Consider the following 23,950-nt stretch of genomic DNA (forward strand, 5'->3'; position numbering starts at 1 on the left):
GTATTGCTAAGATATGTTTTTTTTTTTTTTTTTTAAAGAAAAGCAGACCTTGAAATTTAGGAAGCATTTGGCCTATATGTTGCTACAGAGCCGTGCATATTGAAATTTGTTTTCCTTTCATCTCCTTCCCAGTAAAAGCAGCCGCTTGGTTTATCCCTTTAGCTTCCTCAGAACTTCCTTTCAGAATTCCCGATCTATTAGGGCACATTCACATACCAGAAACAAGTTGCCTTTTCATGCTGTCAACCTTTTTCATCTGAAATGTAAATTAATTCTTGCTGGTATGCCTTGACAGAGATCAAAGTCAGGGTATTAACCTTTCTGTGCTTTCTCCTCATAAGGACTGGGCAGCCCTTGTTAGGAGCTGGGGTTTCCTTGTCATCGGGCCCTCCTCCAGGCAGCCCTCAGTCTAGGAGCCACTGTTTCAAAGGCTCAGAGTCCTTTTGTAAATGTCCTCATCTTCACTTTAAACTGGGTGAGAAATGATCTGCCTGGTTAATTCTGGAGAGATAAGTATGCTCATTTTAATTGTGGGTGCTTCGCTTAGATTCCAGGAGCTGGGTTAAGTGGTCCTGACAGCAGGTGATCTTGGGGTGATGGAGGGAGGGTCAGGGCTCCAGATTGGAAACCTCTCCCTTCACTTTGAGGTAGGCCACATTTGCATTTTCAAAATAAACAGATGCCTTTCAAATACATGAGCTGGTGGTCTAGAGATCTCTGTGGGCCCAAACAGTTCACCAGCCAGTGATCAAATGCTGGAAGAGAAAACAAACAGAAAAAAAATACCCTAGGTACACAAGGATACATTTCCTGTGTGTATAACCTCACACAGTCAATAAAGGGCCTTTTTAAGATGTAGGGAAGTGAGGGAGTAGAAGTGTGGGATCCTGAGCAAAGGTGTTTATGTGGGGGTAGAGGAGGAGAACCAAGTTTGAATGTAGCCTTAATGAGAAGTGGCATGTTTTATTGGTTGATTCTGACAATGGATTCTTGCCATAGGAAAACGCATTCCTTTAAATGCCAAAGAATTAAAAAATGTGTACTTTTTTAAATCAGAAAGATAAAATTGCACTTATTTGTGTTCATATAGGTGGGGTATTCTCAGTAAAAACTAACAGTTACATTATTCCTTCACTAATTTATTACATTTCAAAATTAACCCAAGTTTCAGAAAGTACACTGAACTAGCCTTATTTAGTTAAAAGAGCATATATTCATCAATGAATATATTATCAAAACAAACTGCAGGGACTTTTAAAAAAAATCTATGGTGTCTCTTTGTTAATTTTTTGAAAGCATTGAGTTAAACTGCTCCTCTAATTCAGGATCTGTTTTTTAAGAGAGAGCAAAGTTGTAGTCCTCCCTTTCTTAAAGGGGAAAAGTCCTGAGTAGGGGATAGTGGAATCCTAGGGGCTGGAAACCAAATTTCAGAGTGTCTCCCGGGTTGAATTGGTCTTCCAGCACCACCTGCCTGCCCTGACTCCCATCTGCCCCCACGTACACACACAGAGAGGAGCAGGAAGAGCCAATTGGTTTACAGCACATTTTCATCTAATTGCTTCAGTGCTATGGAAATTGTTTTCTCCTCTCTGTTCTCTGATCAGCTTCTTACATACTCCTCTCCTAGGCCCTTCCAAAAATACAGATGTTATCAGAAAATAACAATAGTGCTAACAGTGATAGCTATTTCCCCCTGGATGCTCTTTGGGGAAAATGCTTTTTGGAGTGTCAGCAGGAACTCTGCCAATTTTGAACCACTGCCACTGGAAGCCCCTGGGTGTGTCACGTGACACCGCACAGCAGAGTCCCTCTTAACGTGGCTTCCAGAAGGGAAGTAAGCATGGCATCCAGACAGCCTGACCCCGCACTGCACCACAACCAAGTTTCTAGTGTTTAAAAACTGCCTGAACTCTTTTTTCTTTTAGTTCTGCAACTTTAGAAGGAAGGCCTGAACTTTTAAATGTCTTTTCTAACTTTAAAGGGCTGTTTCCTTTAGCATTGTTGATGGGCTGGCAGTGACTAGGCGGCTGCAACAATATCCTGGAGCTAACTTTCCAGAAATACCCCTGTAACTATATTTAAAGTGGGGTATTTCATTCATTCATTCATTCAACTAGTATTTGTTAAGCACCTACTTTTTGCAGGAGCTACCGTGGTAAACAACGAGATGTAATTTGAAGCTTCAAATTCTCTCGCTTCGATACAGAGGGATCTAAAATATGCTCTCCCTCAGAGTAATCAGGTACTCTGTATTATGCCAACACTCTTTGGAAAGGAGCTCTTTAAACCTAAATACAAAGAATAAAACTCATTATAAAACACAGCCAAGGGTGTGCAATGAAATGACCCATGCTTCTTAAAGGCAAAAATGACCACAGTAGATATTTTTCATTCAGATAAAGTTGCACATAAGTAGATTCTTGATCACAAGCTAAACAGGAGGAGAGTTTCATTGAATGCACCGTTGATAGAAAAGGTCCGCTGTGAACAAACAGAAGGAAACCAGTCCTGCTGTCTGTCGCTTCTGTGTCTATTTGTTGTTCTACTTCTTTCCCACTTTGTCTTCACTCCATTTCTACATCTTTGAAAGATCCTGAGTCATTTCACATAAAGGCTTAATTCCTCAAAGCGAGTACTTGTCAGAGGAAGCACAGGTGTGAAAAAGTTCCAAACTCCTCTTGGCTATAGGACAGGAGCCAGCTGCCTCCTCTTTCTTGGTGTTTGAGGCCATATCAACGCCATAGCAAAGGGTTACATCTACAGCAGCAGTTCTCAACCTGTGGGTCGTGACCCACAGGAACTGTATTAAAGGGCTGTGGCATTAGGAAGGTTGAGAACCACTGCTCTACAGGAAAGGATTACTTGGTGCACCTGAGCTTGAGTTGAGTTGTGACCTGCAAACTAGCTCCCCTCTCTTCCAAACCTCTGTTGAATGGAAGACATTGTACTCTTCAGACTTAGGCAAGGGGCCATGCTCAGGCCACTCCTTGGCCATCTTGGTTTCTCCATTTCTTTGTAAGTAGGGAGCTGGGCCTATGGTCTGATAGCTACAGACTTAACATTTTGGAAGGGAAATGTTTGGGGAGCAAGCATTGTGATTTACCTTGGGAAAACTTGCCTTGTCTGTGACAGGCTTAGAGTAAGTGGTTTACAGGAGAGAGAAGACTGGCCTATGGCTTCAAGGTTTCTGTCAAGAAATGAGCTTTGCCAAACCTCTCTTTGGCACAAACAATAGAATTCTTATCATGCCATAGCTTGGGATGCAGAGAAATGTCCTTTGCTGTGGAATAAAGGTATTGCCAATGTTAAGATTTAAAAAGTTAGGGGAAAAGTACTGTTTATCTAATGCATAGAGAGGAAGCTACAAAATCAATCTTGTGCCTGATGTCATATCGACAAGGCACAGAAATACACTTAAGACAAAACTTTGATGGCGCAATTTGGACCCTATGCCCATTCCAGGACTCAAGATTAAAACTTTAGCAAAATTCTGGCTTGGCCACCGTTTGCCATGTAGTTTGGGGAAAATTAACTTCTGAGCCTTAGTTTTCTCAGCTATAAAATGAGACTCATTAAAATCTAATTCTCAGGACTATTGTGAAGAAGATAGACAGTAATATATGCAAAGCGTCCTGCACTGTACTTGGCACATAGTTGGTAATAAATAGATGAAATGTTACTTCCCTGTCTAACCCCTTCTTAAATGTGAACTTCACTGGAAAAAAAAAAAAAGTCTGGAAAATACTCTTCTATGGTGAGCATAGTAATGTAATTTCAAAAAGATGAAATAATTTCACTTTTGGAAAAAAATAGTACCTGTCAGATCTCAAGTATGGTTATAATAAAAACTTTATCAAACAGGGAATTTTCCAAACCTTATGTCATGTTTGACAGGGAAAAATTAATACAACAATATCATGAGAAAGATTTCAAATGGTTTTGGTTTTATTTCTGTTTTTGCAAAGAACTGTGCTCCATCATGCTGAAAGCTTGATTCATTTATGTAGATACATTTTTTCAGGGACTTCAACATTGTTAAGACTTAGGTGATGTGCTACTGACACCATTTTGACCTCACTGGTTTGAGGTCCTTTTAAAATGTTTACTGAAAGATAGTAATTCTCCCCTTTGGCAGCCCCCCTTACATGAAGCCAGAAATTCTAAAATCCAGGAGCTAAATATCACCCAGATTTGTTGCCTGCTGGTGTGGAAAGCAAGTGGCCTTTTAGATGTCTGAATAGTTGGAAGATCTTGGTGTGCCTATCATATTTAACCCACAGTGACGGGTGATTGGCAGCATGACAGCTGAGCGCCAGCCATTTGGCCAGGAGTTCAAACCCCAACACGATGAGCCATAGCAGGATCCCAGTTTGATTTGCTGTGGCCATGAAGTCTGAATCACCAAATACAGAGGCAGAGGCAAGGGTGACAGCTGGTAGCCATTCTCGTCAATAAAGTTGTGATGGTTGAGATGCACAAGTAACTAGAGCCTGCTAATTTCATAGACTTTGAGCCAAGTGCTTAGTGTCAAAACCAGCTAGGGTCAATGATGCAAATGGTTGTGAAGGGTCCCTCAGCAACGGCAAGGCTCTCCCCATTGGACTCTTTCCTCCTAATGGATTCAGACTGGATTCTGCTTCCAGAAATAGATCCAGTTTGAGGAGAAAGAGGCTATCTTATTTTTTAAAATTCTAGTAACTTCTTGAAAGTCAAGTTTATTAAGGTCTGGGTAAAATTCAAACAGTTTGATAAAATTGGACAAACACATAACAATCAGACAATCCCCTCCATCATCAAGAAAAAGAACCTTTCCAGAAGTTCCCTTGTTTCCTTTTGTCATCCATCCCTCCTTGACCCTTAGCCCCTGGTGACCACTAATGGGTTTTCCGTCCCTGTGGTTTTGCCTTTTCCAGAGTGTCCTATAAGTAGAATTATAGTATGTTGACTTTTGGGTCTGGCTTCTTGCCCCTAGCGTGATGCTTTTGAGATTCATTCACATTGTTGTGTTCATCAGTAGTTCGTTTATTTTCATTGCTGAACAGAATTCCATTGTATGGATGTGCCACAATTTTATTCCTCTACCAGCTGAAGAGCTGAACAACATTTGGGTTGTTCCCAGTTCTTGATGATTATGAATAAAGCTTCTATAAACATTCTGAGCCTTACCTTTTTAAGAAAAATTTCTAAGAATGTAAATAAGTTTATTTCATGGGAAATCAGAACTCTAAAAGCAGGAATGATCCTAGAGGTGGAAATTGCTTCCTTTGTGATTAGCAGACATACTTATTTTCCTAACATCCTAGACTTTTGCATAGCAAGTTACAGTTTTATATAAAGCACTTTCACTCACCTTATTTCCTATAATTATTATTATAGTAACCTGAAAGGTGGGCTAGGAATCTTTCCTCCTTTCACAGATGGCAGCTGGGAACTCTCCTGTCATCCAGACTACCTAATCCTGATCTGCTGTCCTAACCCCCAGACATTTTTCAGCATCCTGTCTGTGCAGAATATTTTGCTAAGTTCTTTTGGGGAGGTCACAAGAACAACATGTTTTTTTTTTTTGTTTTTTTTTTTTGTAGAGACAGAGTCTCACTTTATGGCCCTCGGTAGAGTGCCATGGCCTCACACAACTCACAGCAACCTCCAACTCCTGGGCTTAAGCAATTCTCTTGCCTCAGCCTCCCGAGTAGCTGGGACTACAGGCGCCCACCACAACGCCCAGCTATTTAGAACAACATGGTTTTTTTTTCCCCATCAAGACAGGACAGTCTTATAATAACCAGGACCCCTGGCCCACACTTGAGAGAAGGACTAAATTAGGCCAACTAACATAGACATGAGAAGCAAACAGCTCGTGAGGCTACCTCTAATCATTTTTGGAAGCAGGCAGGTCATAAATTATAAGAGAGAAATTCAAGTAGAAGCTGATGGGAGTCTAAGGAGTATAGAGTGAACATCCCTAAATCTTTGGAGGGAAAGAGAATTCCCCAGAAAACCATGTTCCAGGGCAGGCAAAAATCTGATCTCTATGATAATGGAAAACTTCCCTCCTCAGCTTCCAAATCAGGGAAAGTGGTTACCAAGCAGGACTGTCTTTGAACTCGGTCAGAGTTTAACAGGGATAATAAGTGGAATTAAGTGCTGGAGAATGAAAGTGGAAAATGTTTTCACAGGCCTGAAATCACTGGGCTTGTTTTGTGTAGTAAAGATGGAGGCCAGGATCTTGGAGCTATAGACCAAAATACGTACCAATTCTTTAAGAAAGCAATTTGACTTTCTCAGTGCTGCTTTTGATGGCATTTCCCTGTCAAACTGCCCACAAGTTGGCCTTTTTATTCTTTATATTCTGATAAGATGGCTGATGGTCAGCTACCACTCCAGCCAGAAACCACCCTGGCTCCTTGTGAAATGTGCCAGCAGCGGTTACTGGGGAGGCTGGGCTTTCGTGCCTCATCTACGTGTACCTTCTGTGCCAGATACAGTGGGTGCTCTTTGCCAGGCATTATGAGGGCAGGAATGTTTACCCAGCCTAGATTACCAACCAGGAAATCTACCAGAACGCTATTTCTGCTGCAACAATGCCTGGTCTGTCCTATGGGTGGGTCACCAAATGCCAGGCCAGGCCAGAGCCTTTTTCCGCAGTAATTCATCTGCGGGACCCTCAGAGGCCTAGGCATGTGAAAAGAATGTGGGAAGGTCTGAATTGTGCTTCCATTTATAAAGAGAGAAAAAACAAGAGAGAGAGGCTAGGGATTATGATTTTTAGATGTTTAAATACAGCCAGGTGTGGTAGTTCACGCCTGTAATCCTAGTACTCTGGGTAGCCGAGGTGGGTGGATTGCTTGAACTCAGGAATTTGAGACTAGCCTGAGCAAAAAAAAAATATATATATATATATTCGTCTCTAACAATAGCCAGAAGTTGTGGCAAGCGCCTGTATTCCCAGCTACTAGGGAAGCTGAAGCAAGAGGATCTCTTGAGCCCAAGAATTTGAAGTTGCTATGAGATATGATGCCATAGTACTCTACAGAGGGTGACAAAAAAGTGAGACTGTCTCAAAAAAAACTAAGTTTAAATACATGGGGCCATACCATGTAATATTAATGCTTAGGAATTCAGACTTTAGGGCAAACTGCTGGTTGGAACCTTGGCTTTTCCACCTTCCAGCTGTGTGACTCTAGACAAGTCACTGAACTTCCCTTTGTCTCAATTTCCTCAGCTATAAAATAGGAAGAACAATTTTTCTCTGCCTTTTAGGGTTACTATGAGCATTAAATGAGTTAATTTTTATAAAAGACCTAGAACAATGTGTAGAACCTAACAATCTGTGAGATTGTGTTTGTTAAACAATAATGGAGCTTTATGTCCTCTTCCTAATTTACCTCACCCCCAGCCACATCAAGCTAAATGTACATACTTGATCTTTACTTTATCTTTTTTCTAGTGATTTCAATCCTTTACATCTGCCATGCTACCCCCCCCCCCCCAACAAAGCAGCACAAAGCAGGGAGCTCAACACAACAGAAACTTATTCTGTCACTGTTCTGGTGGCTCCTGGCACTCCTTGGCTTGTAGGTCCATCACTGCACTCAGTCTCCGTCATCACACACATTCTCTCTGGCTTCACGGCGCCTTCTCATAAGGACAGCAGTCATTGGCTTTAGGACGCACCTTCATCTAGTATGACCTCATCTTTAATTAACTAATCACACCTGCAAGACCCTATTTCCAGTAAGGTCACATTCTGAGGTTCCCGGTAGATGTAAATTTGGGTAACACTGGTTAACCCAATATGCCCCCTTAAAAGTTTCAGGGTGCTTTCATATCTGTTCTCTCTTTTCATTCTTACTCCCTGTATTAGAATATAGGCTTGTTGAGAGCAGGGCCTATGACTCTTTACATTTAATATGAGGACATTGGTATTACTTAACACGGGAATATTTACTGGGTCACCTTAAAGGACTGGAAAGACAAGGGTGACACCAAACTGGGAAGGTGATACCTGGGATAAGGGAGGCAACCAAAAGGAGGGAGAAAGATAGGATTTTAAAAATCCCATCTGAATAAGTAGGAAAGGAGAAATCAGGGATCCCAAATATTCCAGTGTGGTACATCTAGAAGTATGCTAGCAGAAGTAGAAATAGCCAGAACCAAAAGGAAGGTGCAGGAAGACCAAGAACAAGGTCTAGGCCACAGGCCAGAAGGAAGAAGGTGGGGGAGGAGTTAGGGCTGACTGCCAGGGGGCAGAGCCTGAAGACCATCTCTTCTGTGAGGAGGAGGGGCCCCGCTGCTAGGATACTTTCTATCTAAAACCAAGAGATCCTGTTGAAATGACCCACCTTCTCCAGATAGCTGAGGTAGAAGATGTTGGAATATCTTCAGCCTTGCATGACTTTGAGGTCATGGAGAATGGAAGAAGAAATCTTGACAGCCTGGAAAATCCCTTTGGTATTTTTCAAAGGGATTGAAAAAGCCATCATGTCAGGGAATCCACCAGGAAGTAAGCTGACTAGACAATGAGCAGCTGCAGAGTGATCGTCCTCAGCTGAATATAGTGAGTGCTGCGTCTCCCCTAACAGCACATACAGATTCGTCGTCCACCCACAGGGGTCTGAGATCAGGGCTGCAAGATAAAAGGAAGGAAAGGGCACTTCTGAGAGGCAAAGATGTGGGGAGGGGAAAGAGCAGCTTCCAGGGAGAGACCTTACCCCTCTTTTAACTTCCCGGGTAGTGGCAACTGAGAGACAGCGGGAAGGCCATCCCGCAGTCAGGCCAGGAGTCCTGGCTGGGGGCACTATGGCCTCTGTCTCCGAGTTCTCCTGATTGACTAATGTGATCAGTGACATGGAGGTTCCCCAAATCACCCAACATCATCTGGCTAGTATGGAATCTAGCTAGGACAATCGTTAATTCTCATGTTTCCTGCCGTTGTGCCCTTTCTCAGCCACACTGTATTAATAAGCAACAAATTCATAAATGAGATTCATCACTTTGGTGTCTCAAACCATAGAAGTGAGATTATCCTAGCCAAGTTCTATCACCCCACTTGGTAATTCATCTAGGTGTGGGAGCATAACCTTGAGAAATTCTTGTTTCATTCCACAGGGGAAATTTCAGACCAAAGCAGTGATCCACATCCTGCTGTTGTGGTGGGCAGGGGAAATACCAGGCTCAAGACTGCAGCGAGCCTGCTGACCACACAAGTGTTGTCATTAGAGGTTTGGGATGGGTGTTCCATATCCAGGGCCGTTCTGGAGAAGTTTCCAAAGCTTGAAATGATTACTTATTATATAAGGACCTTCTGTCTGCCCCTCACTTTTTTTTCTTCAAGTGACAGCTGATTAAATTCAGGGATAGTCTTGCAGGGGCCCGTGAAAAGTGATTTCGCAGAAGGAAATGAGCGGACAGACATCAGCTGAGCTCCTGTGGAGCTGCCCCTCTGCCTCCTTACCTGTTCCCTGGGAGACTGGTCTGGGTGGAACTCTCCTTACCAACCGCTGCTCTTCAACCCATCTTCTTGGGACAGACTGTGGCATGTTTATTGCAAACGTACCTTAAGACTTAGGAAAGTTTAGCTTCTTAGGAAGATCTTTCTATAATCCAGACATTGACAGGCCTCAAACTGATTGAGAACATTCACGCAGGAAGGAGCACTTTAGATAAGAAATTAAAACTTGGGTTTCTAGTTTCAGCTTTCCATTAACTGGCATCCTTAAAGTTCAGTCATGATAAAATGAGAGAATGGGATAAAATTGGTGGTTTTCAAACATTTAAAAAATATTGCAGTCTGGCCCTTTTGAAGTTTAAAGGTCCCTGGACTTCTGCTTGAAGAAGCAGCTGTGATTATTGAAATATGGCCTTTAATGCCAACACCTGCATTTCATGAAAAGTGAGGATGAGTTGCCCTGAATTTAGCAGCAGGGTTTACAGTTGCAATGTCTTTACTAGGCCCAAGGCACAGGCAGAGGAGGCTCCGGGCACTTCAGATGGCTTTGTAATCTAGACCCGTGTTTCAAGGAAATACAGAACTGGAGCTTTACCTTGGAGCAAAGAGGTTAGGAAATAGGAGGAAAAAAGAAGCAACAGGACCCAGGGAGCAACAAGCAACAGTGATTCTTTCTTTTTCTTTTCTTTTCTCTTTTTCTATCTTTTTTTCTCTCTCTCTCTCTCTCTTTGTTTTTATTTTTTGATAGTTTACCATGGCCTCAGCCTAGTTCACAGCAACCTCAAACTCTTGGGCTCAGGCCATCCCCCTGCCTCAGCCTCCTGAGTAGCTTAGATTATCGGCATTCCCCACAATGCCCCAATACTGGCTAGTTTTTCTATTTTTGGTAGAGATAGGGTCTCACTCTTGCTCAGGCTGGTCTCGAACTCCTGAGTGCAAGCTATCCTCCCACCTTTGGCCTCCCAGAGTGCTGGGATTACAGGCATGAGCCACCACACCCAACCTGGAACTCAATGGTTTGATAATCTTAACTTGTTTTTCTTTTTACTCTGACCCAAATCCTTCTCCTGGCTCTTCAGGCAAAGTTGGTGGGTGGAGGAGCAGACCTCATTTAAGCTTTATTAAGATTATTCTGTAAATTTCTGTTTGGTTTTTATACTTCAAATAACTCTTAATCAATATTTTGATGACTGAAGTGTAAATGAATAAGAAACATAGAATAAGTATTCCCTTCAATTACATGAACAGAAAATCTGTGGGTTATTGGAAACCCAGGCAAGGTAACTGGGAGCATTTGCTAAGCCTTGTAGAGATGTTACTTCCTCTCTTTCTGGTCTTAGACATAGCACCTTTGAAAGGTGAGTCCCAAATCAAAAGGGATTTTATGTTTTTGGTTTTTTTTAGATTACCTTGTGCTTTTTTCTTCTTTGGATTGCTATTAAACTGTCTTTTTTTTTTTTTTTTTTTTTACCAAGGATCTTAAAATTGGTGCAGACAAAAGCTTGCAATATCAGTTTTCCTCATGGGCAACACCACTGGGGCTTTGATCAGTGGTAGCTTTTGGTGCTGCTGAATTTGGCCAGAGAACAAGATTAAAAATTATTTGTGGTGATTTTCCTTCTTAATAGGGAAACAGAAAGATATTTGTGTCTCTGAAGAAGGCTCCTCTTTTTTTTCTATGTCAATTCTTTTGTGTTCCTTATCACAGAGTTACAAGTAAGCTTGGACCAACAGTGTTTTAGAATCCCCAAGAGGGAAAAAAAAAAAAATAGACTCCCCAAGAGGGGGAAAAACTTGCCTGGTCCTCTAACGGGAGAAGTTTATTAGTCAAGAGAAGGCAGGAGGAAGAGGAGAGGGAAACCAGTTAATGAACTTATAAAAAGCTATGATTATTATTTTTTTCTTCTTCTTTCACTATTGTTGTTTCACTATGTGGTCATAATGTTCTCCCTGTAATAATAAAACTGTAATAATGTTGCATTTAAATTTTTTCTTTATTCTTTTGGTGTTTATAGCAATAACAAAAACAGATGGTTTTATCCACCACCATAGCTCAAAGAATTATTTCCTCTACATAAGAGGTATTTATGTCTAAGGAACCAAACTAATGATTTAAAATCAGAGCATACTCTTTCCAGAACAGACAACACAAGAATAATTGATTTCTGTATTTCTTTTTTTTATACACTACATCTTTGTTATATGCTCTCTCATTGTAACATCAACCATTTATATTTTATGCACCTTCCACAATATGTCACAATTGCCAACTTCATAAATTATCTTTGTTGGTTATATTTCAACTGGGGTATTTCTAGATTATCTAAAATAAGGGTGGCAAATAGGTACAAAGTCTCTTTTAGTCTAGTGCTAATTGCTAGTTGCTACTTAGAACTCTGGTCATTAGCCCTCACCACACATTAAAATCATCTGGGGAGCTTTTAACAATTAATGTCAACCTCCACCCCAGAATCTTAACGAGCTGGGCCCAAGCATGTTTAAAATCTTCCCAAGTATTTTTAATGTACATCCAGGATTAAGAATCACTGATCTGGAAGCAGTGTCTCAAATTTCAACAAAAATCAGGGTCAGCTCAGTGGTTAGGGCACCGGCCACATACACTGGGGCTGGCGGGTTCAAACCTGGCCTGGGCCTGTTAAACAACAATGACAACTGCAACAAAAAAATAGCCAGATGTTGTGGCAGGCGCCTGTGGTCCCAGCTACTTGGGAGGCTGAGGCAAGAGAATCCCTTAAGACCAAGAGTTTGAATTTGCTGTGAGCTATAATGCCATAGCACTCTACTGAGGGCAACATAGTAAGACTCTGTCTCAAAAAAAAAAAAAAAGAAAATCAGGGTCACCTGGAGAGCTTATTAAAATTGTAGATCGTCAAGCCCTACCACCAAATTTTCTGATTCACTAAGTCTGGGGTGGGGTCTAAGAATTTTCATTTCTAATAAGTTCCCAAGTAGTGATGAGAACCACTTGGTATGAAGTTAAGGTTCACTGGAAAAGAGGCCATGATCGTTAAACAGTGGCTGATATGGACACAAGAAGTAGGAACTTTATACTATTTGTTGCCTTTACTTTTGAGAAACTCATCAGTAAACTGTTCTCAATCAAGATGTAGAAATAGGCTACCTCTAGGGTGATTTGGTATTTACACTTGATCCTGCCCCCATCATATTTTGCTCCCTGACCTCCTAGCTACCTCAGCAGGCAGCCCAGCCGGGACTGGCAGCTGGTCTGCTAACTCTGCCTTGCCTGCTGCCATCTCAGCTCCTCCATGCTGCTTCTGCTAGGACCTACCTGACTTTGGTCCTTGAATCTCTGTCCACTATTCATATCTATTGCCAGAGAGAGAAGTGGCTTGTTTTCTTATGAGTGAAAACTATAAAGCATGAGTTGTTTTAGCCAATTTGCTGTCTGAAATTGAAAGACTTGTCTTAGAAAAATCCTGCAGGAAGTCAGAGAGATGCGTGAGGGCAGGGAGAGAGGAGCTGCAGAGAGTGTAGATGGGCACCCAACCTAGCCCTGCCTACTTCTGAACTTGAGTGTTCCTTTCTTTCCCCTCAGTTCTGAAGGGCTCTGCAGATCCTAAGAGCCATCCACCAGCAGAATCCAATGATGGCCACGAGGAGACTCCAAGCAACTCTTCTGCCATCACTGAGAAGAATGGGTGAGTCTTATCCCCAGAGTTCGGTGTTGTAAACTCAGGTTCTCCGTTCCAGTGGGCAATAAAACTGAAATGCTTATACCACTTTGGTATTTTGATGAATTGGAAAGAGTGGAGCCCCAAAGCATTTTCTAGCAGATTCTCCCACGTCAGAGGTGATCACCCTGTAGGCAAAAGCCTTTATTCTACAGAACAACATGAACACAATCCTGTGTTTTTGGGTTCTCTTCTATAACCTGCTTGTGGACTCATTGGGTTAAAGCAGTGGTTCTTAACTGAGGGCAATTTTTCCCCTTCAGAAACATCTGGAAACGTTTCTGGTTGTCATAACTTTGGGGGAGGGGTTGTGCTACTGGCATCTAGTGGGTAGAAGCCCGTGATGCTGCCAGACATCCTACAATCCGCGACACAGCCTCCCCACAACAAATAGATGTCCAGCCCTAAATGTCAATAGTCTCAATGTTGGGAAACCCTGCAGCTAGGCCTGAGCTGTATACCCATAGCCCTAGATACTCAGAAAGCTGAGTTGGGAGGATCCCCTGAGCCCAGGAGTTTGAGTCCAGCTAGGGCAGGCTGAACACAGCAAAATTCTTGTTTCTAAAAGAATTAATTTGAGAAATCCAATATTTAAGCTAAAGCAAAAAGGCGGTCCCATTTCTTTTTACCTACAGTTTTTAGTTAAATATAATTCAAAGAAAGTAGAGCAGAGCTTCCTTGTCATTGGACATCTGAGCTTCTCAAAGTCTGTGAGGCCTGTTACCCTGGCTAAATGTAGGCTCAAGTCACTTTCAGCCAGGCCAGAACAGGCCATGACACCAAGGGATGGAGACTCAAGGCCTCCCTTTACCCGGGCCCTGGCCTGTTCTTCAGGGAAACCTTCATGATCTGCCTTCTCTAAGAAACAGTTTCCAGGACCATCACACATGTCACTGGGAGAAGGACACAGCTACAGGAAAGAATGGAACATGGCAAAGGGAAGGTCTAAATAGAAGGAACCTTGCCTTATTTCCCCCCAAATTGATTATGGGGGAACTTTATTAAAAGTTATAGTCAAGGATTTAGAGAAAGACACATCCTTAGAGAGGTTTTTGTATCTTTTCACCTGGAAAAAAAAAGCAGTTTTGATTTATAATTTTAAAAAGTGATTATTTTTGGAGACTTGGAAAATTCTCAATATTTCTCTAGTAGCCTCAAAAAGTCATTGGACTACTTTTAAAGTAGACTACTTTGGACTACTTGCCCAAATAGTCAGAATCACTCATTTAAGAGTACCTAATGTTAGTACCTAACATTTCATATCATTAATAGAATAACAATCTCATATCATTAATAGAATAACAAAGTTTACAATTTCTAATGTAGCAGAAGATCATTGAGCTTGGCAGGTGGAAGATGTGGGTTCTGGTCCTGGTGCTAATGTTTTCCAACTGTTTGACCTTGGGCAATTCTGTGAGCCATTTTGGAAAATTACTTCAGCCCAGCCTGGCTCCCCTCAACTGTAGCTGCTGAATGACTTTGCTGAGACTATCAGGAGAGTGCTCTGAGCTCTTCCAGCTCTTCTACTGCCCTTCTTTCCACCTTAAATCTCTCATCTTCAGCTGTCCTTTCCTGCTTTGCTCCCATCTCCCAGACCACAGTGTTCCTACCCACCGCCCCCCCACAATTAGCCCCTTCGCTTTCTCATCGTTCTCACTCTGCTGTCTCTTTCCCTTTTGCTCATACCTCTCCCTGTTCCAAGAAAAGCCTGCCATTGGCCCTGCCCCTTCCTCGTACTTTTCCCACCCAACTTCTCAGACCTAACGTCAGAGTTTGCTTCCCCATTCTCTCACCAAACCAACTCCTCTATTCTCAGTCCTGAAATCAGTGTTGTGCCCTCCACCATGTCCCTAAAACTATCCTTGGAAAGGTCAACTCCTAGTTGCATGAGCCTCATCTCCATCAGGCCCTGCGTGCTCTCCTGGAAGAGCCTTCTCCACGGGAGTCTGTGTTACTGTGTTCGGCAGGTTCTTCCCACAGACAGCCTCAGCCTCTGTTTTCTTTGGCTTCATTCTTCTTCTCTTTCACCCACCATTAAAATTAAGGGGATTAGCCGAGTATTGACTTCTTCTTCCTCTCCTCTCACCTGGGTGGTGGTAGCGTGCGCATTTCTCATCGAGTATTCTGCTATCAACTCTCAGCTGTGTGAGCTCAAGTCTCAGATCTCCGTCCTACACTCACTCCTCACTCCTGCCCCCAGCTCCTGCTGGGCATGTGTTCCTGCTTGACACACACCAGAGCCTCAACAGCAAAGTTCTCACTAAAGCACCTCCTGCACCAGACCTCCCACTTCTATGAGTGGCACAAACACTGTCTTGTGACCTGGCTTTGGAACCCGGCACGGTCATCTTGGACTCCCACCTCTCAGCTAACACTGCCTCCAATCAGTCCTTCTCTGGTCCGGGACTGCCATTACCTCTTTCTCTTCTCTCCTCGTTACAGGCCCGCTTTTATTTCTGACACCCGATCAATTGTCCTACAACATATTCTGACCTGTTCAAAGAAGTTTAATGGCTTTCTATTTTAGACCAAAAGAGGATCAGACTTCTTAGTCTGCTGTTCCACGCCTCTCCCTAGCTGCTTCGGTTTGTCCTCCGGGCTCGCTTCTGCTTTGCCCCTGTATATGCTCTGTGGCCATCCAGAATCGCACTTTAATTGTTCCACCAATGTACCTACTGATCTTCTTCCTGCCCATTTGTTTCTGGCCTTTTCAACTCTGGCCTTTTGTCAAGATACATTGTCACATCTCTTCACTCCATGAGGACATTAATTCTTTTTAATATTCTTTGAACTATAGCCTATGTGTAACAGCACTACTCAAAGCATTAGTTCACAACAGGATTATAAACCTGTGCCCAAATATAAATCAATTCAGCCATTTTCTTCATCAAGCAATCTTGTTACACCAGCTGGCATAGCATAGTGGATACCTTATTGTGCTATGAGGCTGGCAACCTAGGTTCAAATCCCAGGCAGGGAGGCTAGTGCTAGGCATGCAGGCAGGCAAGCCAGGGGCAGAGCTAGGCAGAACATGGGGAGGAGCTGGAAAATCAGATGAACTCAACAATGTAGTTGGTGATGAGTTGATTTACATTGTGGCACAGCTCCTAATGACATTGTGAGTGGTAACAGTTCACAGACTGGGTCCTCATACCACACTCCCGTGTACTTCATGTTTTGCTTGGTATTATAGTTGACTGTGTGCTAGCAAGTTAGCTTTTCAAAGGTAGCGACTGATTCTTAGCCTTTCTTGTATCCAATACACACAATAGGTACTCAACAATTTTATTGAGCTAACTTCCAAGGCTACTTCTCAGCACTCAGATTTGTTGTTGTTGTTGTTGTTTTTTTGAAGACAGAGTCTCACCATGTCGCCCTTGGTAGAGTGCCATGGCTTCACAGCTCATAGCTACCTCCAACTCTTGGGCTTATGCGATTCTTTGCCTCAACCTCCCAAGTAGCTGGGACTACAGGCACCCGCCACAACACCTGGCTTTTTTTTGGTTGCAGTTGTCATTGTTGTTTAGCAGGCCTGGGTCAACTTGAACCCACCAGCTTCAGTGCATGTGGCTGGCGCCCTACTCACTGAGCTACGGGCGCTGAGCCAACACTCAGATTTTTATGAGAGAAATGTTTTTCCTGCTCAATCTTTGGAGCAACAATAAGAGGATCCAGAATAATTTGTCAGATGTGTGTCAGGATATCCCTTCTCCAGGGTGATGGGGTCCCATTTTCCCCTTTATGTCTGTCAACTCATTGTTTTGTGAATCAAAACAAAGGTTTATAGGAAGAAAGTCTTGGGGAGGGGGCTGGGATGGGCAGAATAAGAATAGAGCTGGGTCATGCCAATGGAGAGGTTCTCAGCAGCAAATAACAGACTCTCAACCAAACAACTCAAGTATCCCTCAGGACCAAGAGGTTCACAAGCAGAAGTTCCAGGGCTGGGTCAGCCATTCCAGATGTCACCAAGGACAGACACAGCCTTCTTGCATCTCTTGGTTTGCTACTTTCAGCGTGTCAGCCATGTTCCCCACCTAAGGCCATAAGGTGGCTGAGGCAGCACTAAGCATCACTTCTTCACATGGCAATGTTGCAAGCAGGACAGAAGAAGAGAATGGAAAGGGGGATTACCTCGGAAGTCTCCCCCCATCATTTAGGAGGGACACCTTTCCCAGAAGCCCTCCCCTGCCATCTCCTTGGCCAGTCTGCACTGGTGACTGCAGGGGAGCAAAGGAGTCTGGGAAAGTGAGCATCTGCATTTTCATCTTCTACAGGAGAGAGTAGGCAAAGAAGAAAGGGACTGGGGAAACAACCAATAATGTGTGCCACAAGAGTCCTGGAGGGGCAGTGTAGGGGCAGAAAGGTGCCAAGGAAAGAAGAAGGGAAGCCAAAGTCAGAGGGAAGAGTTCATAAGGAAGACCCAGATAAGACAATAAACATTGCTGAGAATAAGAACAGCTGGGCAGTGATGAGCTCCTTATTCAGATCCACCCAACTTTTACTGCTATGCTGTGTGATTCTCACACTAGCCTTTTGAGTTGATGTTACCCGCTCCATGTTACAGATGAGTAAACCAGACCTGGGAAGGCTGAGTAGCTCCCACCTGCTATCTTAGGGACCACTGCTGGGATGGATGCATCAGATTTACCTACTCTGCCCCCATCAGCTATTCTTGGAATCCCTGGGTCAGATAGTGTTGCACAGAGAACAGATGACAAGTCTGAGGTTTAAATCTAGATCTTCTGTCTCTAACAATAATAACAACAATTAACATTTAACATTCATTAACAACTCCTTGGGTACTGTGCTAAGCATTTATGCCCTATCTTATTCAATCTATGGAAGAAGTATACATTTTATAGTATAATTTCTGACATTAAGAGACTACAAGCAACTTGCCAATGCTACTTAGTAAAGTGACAGAGTCAGGATTTGAACACAGGACCCTGACTCCAGTACTGGAATATTCTATCGCCTCTCTAAGCTCTGGACTCCAAAGAATTAGTCCAGGGCTCTCTCTGTTCTATCTATTTTGTTTTTATACCTGTCATTGCTTAAATCTTAAATCACAACCAGTTAAGGGATATACTGTGAATGGCAGAAAACTGTCACCCTGTGACTGATAGAGAAAATTTCAGCATCTGATTCTTGGGGGAAAGCCTGAAAGCCTCATGAGGAAGGTGCTCCCATCTGCAGAGGATAGAATGGGGTTAACTTGGCTGGGGAGAAATAAGCCTCAGGTTGAAAGTAGGAGCCAGTGGTTGGAGTGAAGCTTCTCCGCTTCACTTCCTACACGAGCCTGTAACTGCGTACAGTGAATGCCAGAATGGAAATAGTCTTTTATATTCTGGGCCTTTGTTCCCATGATGGTAATCCTCCATTTTAATGTTGATACATACAATGGTGAGGATTATGCCCCTTAATTTAATTTGGCCTGCATATGGCAAAGCTCTCACAAGGCTTTTGTGTGACATTCCTTAGCCCAGCTAGGCTGTCATTGTAAAAGGAAAGGAACCCATATGAAGGAGGCAAGACAGTGACAAGGCTGGTGCAGATGTTTTTACAGGGTGGCTCATAACACACCCGCAGAGAAGCTGCTTCACTGTGGGCCCCTCTAGTGAGAATTCAGACTCAGAGTGATGGGAGCCTCCATGACTCTGGCACCTCACAAGAGGGGAAAACAAGGGCATATTTCTCCCATGTGTCATCCTTGGAACTCTGGGGCTTGGAGCCAGCTGGGCTGACCTCAGAATTGATGAGCCAGAGAAAAAGCCTCCCAGGCAGCAGGGACGACTGTGGGCCAGATTTTCACGTAGACTGTGAAGTACAGACTGCCACATATCTTAACACACACTCTGCCTGGGAGGTCATTGCAGAAATGCGTGGCATTTCTAAGACAATTGAACAGAACAAATCCTCCGGCAAATTAGGGGCCACTGTGGCCACGTTAGTACATTGACACATTGGAGGACTGTGTATGGAACCAGAGAGAAAATGGCAGCACAGTGTGGGAGCGGTGGTGGCATAGTGGCCTTCTTTGATGAAGTGCTTAGGATGCGGTAGACACTCTACATGTTATGTCATTTGCATAGAAAAATGAAGGACTTTGGCAACAGACCTGGCTTCGACTCTTAATTCAATTACTTACAAGATATAAGAAGTTGGGCAATTTCCTTCCTCTCTCTGAACTTCAGTATCCTAGACTGCAAAAAGAGAATAATTGGGAGGATTAGACATAATCCGTGCAAAGGAACTAGCACAGTTCTAGACACATAGTGCTCAGTAAGGACTGGGTGAGCTGCTTTTGGTTGTAGTAACAGAAGTAGCAATAATAGTGATAATGTTATTATTTAAAAGGTTTCTATAAAGCTAAACTCACAGTCAAGACCTTTCTGACTTGGCTCTGGAAGTGTAGGCTAAAATAAACTTTGAGGTGTCTAACACTTTAAAAACTTTGAACAGTGCTCACTCTCTGTTTTAACTTGAGGGACAAGTTTTATTCTTTTGTTTTCCTGGCCCTTCTCTCAAGGGTAAATCTGAGGTTGACTTTGGCCTTTACCAGCATGGCCAGGATGCTACTATCACACTCTCAAGTGGTATTAGTAACTTTCAGAGAGGCTGGGCACAATGGTTCGTGCCTGTAATCCTAGTAATCAGGGAGGTTGAGGCAGAGGGGTCACCGGAGTTCAGGAGACTTCATCTCTACTAAAAATAGAAAAACTAGCTGGCCAGGAAGGCAGGTGCCTATAGTCCCATCTACTTGGGAGGCTGAGGCAAGAGGATTGCCTGAGTCCAGGAGTTTGAAGTTGCTGTGAAATATGATGACACCACAGACCTCTACCCAGGGTGACAGAGTTAGACTCTGTCTTTAAAAAAAAAAAAGAAAAATAGAAAGATTAACCTGGTGTGTTGTAGCAGGGACCTATAGTCCTAGCTACTCAGAAGGCTGAGGCAGGAAGATCACTTGCACCCAGGAGTTTGAGGTTGCTGTGAGTTAGGCTGAGGCCATGGCACTCTTGCCTGAGTAACAAAGTGAAACTGTCTAAAAAAAAAACTTCCAGAGCGTAGTTGATTTTTAGAGCCTTCTTAGGCTTTCTAGATTTTTTAAATATTTTAAATAATTGGTCACATTTATTTTTGAAATCTTTTTTGAAGCCAGAAACCCAATCACCAGCTGAAAAGAACATAAAGGAATAATCTGTTTTGAATTACATTTTTCCTTATGGATTTGCTTATGGCTGTACATAAATATTTATCTGAACTATTTCAATAAACCCTAAATCATCAATGATCCTTGTGCAAAGGACCCTTTTAGAAGATGTGTTTATGTCAAGAATATTAGTAATCTCTTTATAGGACCAGATTCCAGGGACCAGAGGCCTCTTAAAATATTTGGAGCTGTTTGGTGGTCTTCAACATGTCTTCCGCTGTCCTGTTTGCTGTATCTGTTCATACTCTTCTTTCTAGATAGAATTCTCTTGCAGTCCCTTCTTTACCTGTGGATATTTTACCCATCCTTCAAGGTGTAATTCGTGTGGCACCTCTCACAGGGTATTGAAACAGGCGAGGGTGGAAGAAACAGAGCGGGCCACGGCCCAGAGGCTAGACGTGCAGGGGCCGCTGTGCAGAAGGAGAGAGTCCAGCAGGAGAAAGGCTGAGGTTGTGGGGAGTGGAGTGAAGCAGAGAGAACTATAAAGGGGAATAAGGCAGATGGGAGCCAGACTATGAGAGGCCTTAAAAAGTACACAAAATATTTTGGACATTATTCTGTAGGACAGAAGATATGAACTCATAGTCTTTGGGTAGAATGTGGTCTGCAGAAATATTTTGTTTGGCCTGCACATTGTTTGATAATTTTCTTAATTAGTTTCCAATGCATAAAAATAGAAAGGTTTCATATAACAATTCAGATATCTGATAGTGCTTGAAAAATTGGAGTATCTGGCAACAATCTGCTGGAACTGCATAGGAGCTGTCTTCTATAAATCCCTACTTGCTGGCCTGTTTAATTTATAGCCTGGCCCGGTGAGCATCTGAGTTTGATTCCTGCCTGCTGTGTGCGGGGGTACCATGCCGGTGGAGGAACTTGTTTAGCTGTGGACTCTGGAGCCATACTGCCTCTGTTCTGGCCCATGTTTGAGTCCAGATAGCTCAATGACCTTGGGCAAGTATGTTTCTAATAATGGTACCACCTCATGTGGCCACTGTGAAAATTAACCATTAGGAGACATTTAGACGAGTACCCTAGTACACAGTAAGCAGACAAACACGTTAGCTGTTATTACTGTATCCCTCATGGGATAATAAACTCTGGGGCTAAAACTATCACTTATGTCTGTATCATTCACCAAATCTAAAATCTAGGATTTTGGGTCATCGTCATAAAACAAAATAATTGATAAATAGATGAATACATTCTGATTGAATTTTTATTTCTGTGAGGTCCAAAACTAAATTCAATTACTCCTTCCATGAGAAATGTTTCCTATTTATCTTGAGTGTGACTTGAGCATGTTAACTTATCTTGGATAAAGTAAGGCGCCGCCTTTCACAAAAACCCAACAATGCTGATTCAACAAGTAAAGGGAAATGCTGTTGACCCTGTGTAATTACTTTGTAGTGGATCTCTCTTCCGAACTCAAAGATAAATTCCAAGTTGGAAAGATGCTTAATTATGCATTTTCTTTAGGAAGCTAAGTTATTGGCTGGTAGCTGTCTATGGTTAGTATTTCAAGTTAAGGGTCAGTTGCCAGAAACTGGGACGTGGTGACCTTTGGCAGAAATGTTAGAATGCATGTTTGACTTGAGCTTTCTGACCCCCCCCCCCCCCCCCCCCCACACACACACCATGCAATCCAACTTCATTGTAATGTTTTTGGGCCTGGTACCTCAGACAAAGATGGGCAGTTTTGCATAAGAACTAATTTTTAGTTTTCCAACATATCTTATGTATCAGTGAAGTCACAAAATCATCCCCCTAAGGCCCTCAATGTGATCACCTGTGAACAGAAGCTTTTGTGATTATATAGCTCTACTGCTAAATTCATTTGCTATTGATAAATTTGCTTTGCTAAATTGGCTGGCAAAGTTGGGTTCACTTTCTCGCTGCAGAACTTTTACATTTACAAAGCCGCTTTTAATTTGAATGGGACAAACATCATCCAAAACCGAATGATGTATTCAAGATTCTAAAACTTTACTCTTTTTGATTTCTGATTTTGTCAGATGGATCTCTTCTTTCTTCTAAAAAAATCAGTTTTTTCTAAAAAGACTTTCAATCCCCCTTTAGCTCTCTCCTTTCTTTCCTTTCATTTCTTTCCCCTTCCTTCTTCTACCTCCCTCCCTTACTTCCTCCTTTCTTCCTTCCTTTTTTCTATCTCCTTATACAATTAATGCCTACATCTCTAAACTTTTGGATTCCAATGTAATAGATAATATAAAGAAATGCCCGAAGCTGGTAAATTCTCTGACCGTTTTTCCATTTCTTCTTCTCCTCCTGTATTACCCATTTTTTGAAGGTCGCAATTCTAGAAATTCAGCACCTTGCTGAGACCTACTTTGTGTCTTCCTCAAGACCTTTCCTCAGGCTGAGAATGAGTTTCTGCCTAAAATACTTTGCATAGTAAGCGTATTTTGAAGATTTTGAGAAAAGAAGATGTACTCAAGTAGGAAATAACGTAGGAAACAATTTGTATAAAAATGAATTTTATCTAGGAGTGCTTTGTTATCAACACTTAAAGAAACCTACATCATAATCCTTCAGGTTCAAAGATTAACTTTGTCCATTTCTTATCTCATCGACTTTATTTCACTTTCTTTGCTCGATCAGAAAAATATCTCGTGAATGAAATAGCAGCTCGTTCCTACCTGTAGAACACAAAGATGCTTGTGTATTTCCCATTAGCACCAGCTCAGTCACTTTAAGTTAAGAATTGAGTTGAGCAAGTGTATTTACCACAAAAGCTATTAACAGTAGCAATGCCACAATCTTTCTGTGTGCCTCTTACTAACTTCTCAGACCAGACATGTCTCCTTGGTGAGTAGACCAAACAGGGAGGGGTGAATTTGTTCTTTTCATCTGCATGATGTGGTCAGGGAGACAGAAAGCAGTAGACAGCTTTGGTGAAACATAGCTCTAGCAACTGCTGTGATTGGAAATTAGATAATAATAGTCCCTGATAGCAAGAATTCTAGTGGACTAAGATCAACACGTCTGGAGATGCAGGCAGGAGTGGCCTTCTCCACTCTGGTCCTGACCCTCCCTGGAGAACTCTTTGTGTCAACAACAACAGCCAGCTCTCCTGGCCAGCTGGCCAGCTCCCAGGACTCAGAGTGGGGCTATCATTTTTATTTGCTTTGCAAATATCTTAATGGGAAGTGGTTCAACACCACCTATGGGTTAATCCAAGGGGTTCTGCTTGGCAGCTGTTAGTTCTAAGAACCACATGGCTGCTCTCGGGTGGAGGGAGTCAGGGTAGTGCCAGGCTGAGGCATCATCTTTGCTTATTGGATTTACAAACTGGCAGGAAGCACCTTTTTGATTTTTATTTTTAGTTTGTTCCTCCTGTGAGAGTAAGGATGTTATTCTTAGACCCAATTGTGCTTTTCTCTAAGGCAGGGCAGTTATTTAAATTCTTTTCACTAGCATGAAGCATCCTTTCACTCAAGCTCATTCTCATACAATTTGAAATTTGATATTAGAAGTGGTGGCATGGTAATGGTGGAGGTGTTATTGTTGCCAGAAGAAGGATGTAGTAGGTTAGTCTGCAGGGCAGTGGAACAGTGGCAG

At 42.6% G+C, this 23,950-nt stretch overlaps 1 protein-coding gene across 1 annotated transcript in view; it reads left to right on the forward strand.

The window, feature by feature from the left end:
• The window catches only part of MYO3B (myosin IIIB), a 493,981-nt gene that overhangs the window by 367,175 nt on the left and 102,856 nt on the right, over nt 1-23,950 (forward strand). Inside the window, 3 exon segments of the mRNA XM_053596463.1 lie at nt 9,109-9,156; nt 9,159-9,206; nt 13,026-13,128. Of these exon segments, the coding sequence (XP_053452438.1) occupies nt 9,109-9,156; nt 9,159-9,206; nt 13,026-13,128 (199 nt within the window).

Source organism: Nycticebus coucang, chromosome 7 (genome assembly GCF_027406575.1).
Source record: "Nycticebus coucang isolate mNycCou1 chromosome 7, mNycCou1.pri, whole genome shotgun sequence".
NCBI classification, from domain to species: Eukaryota; Metazoa; Chordata; class Mammalia; order Primates; family Lorisidae; genus Nycticebus; species Nycticebus coucang.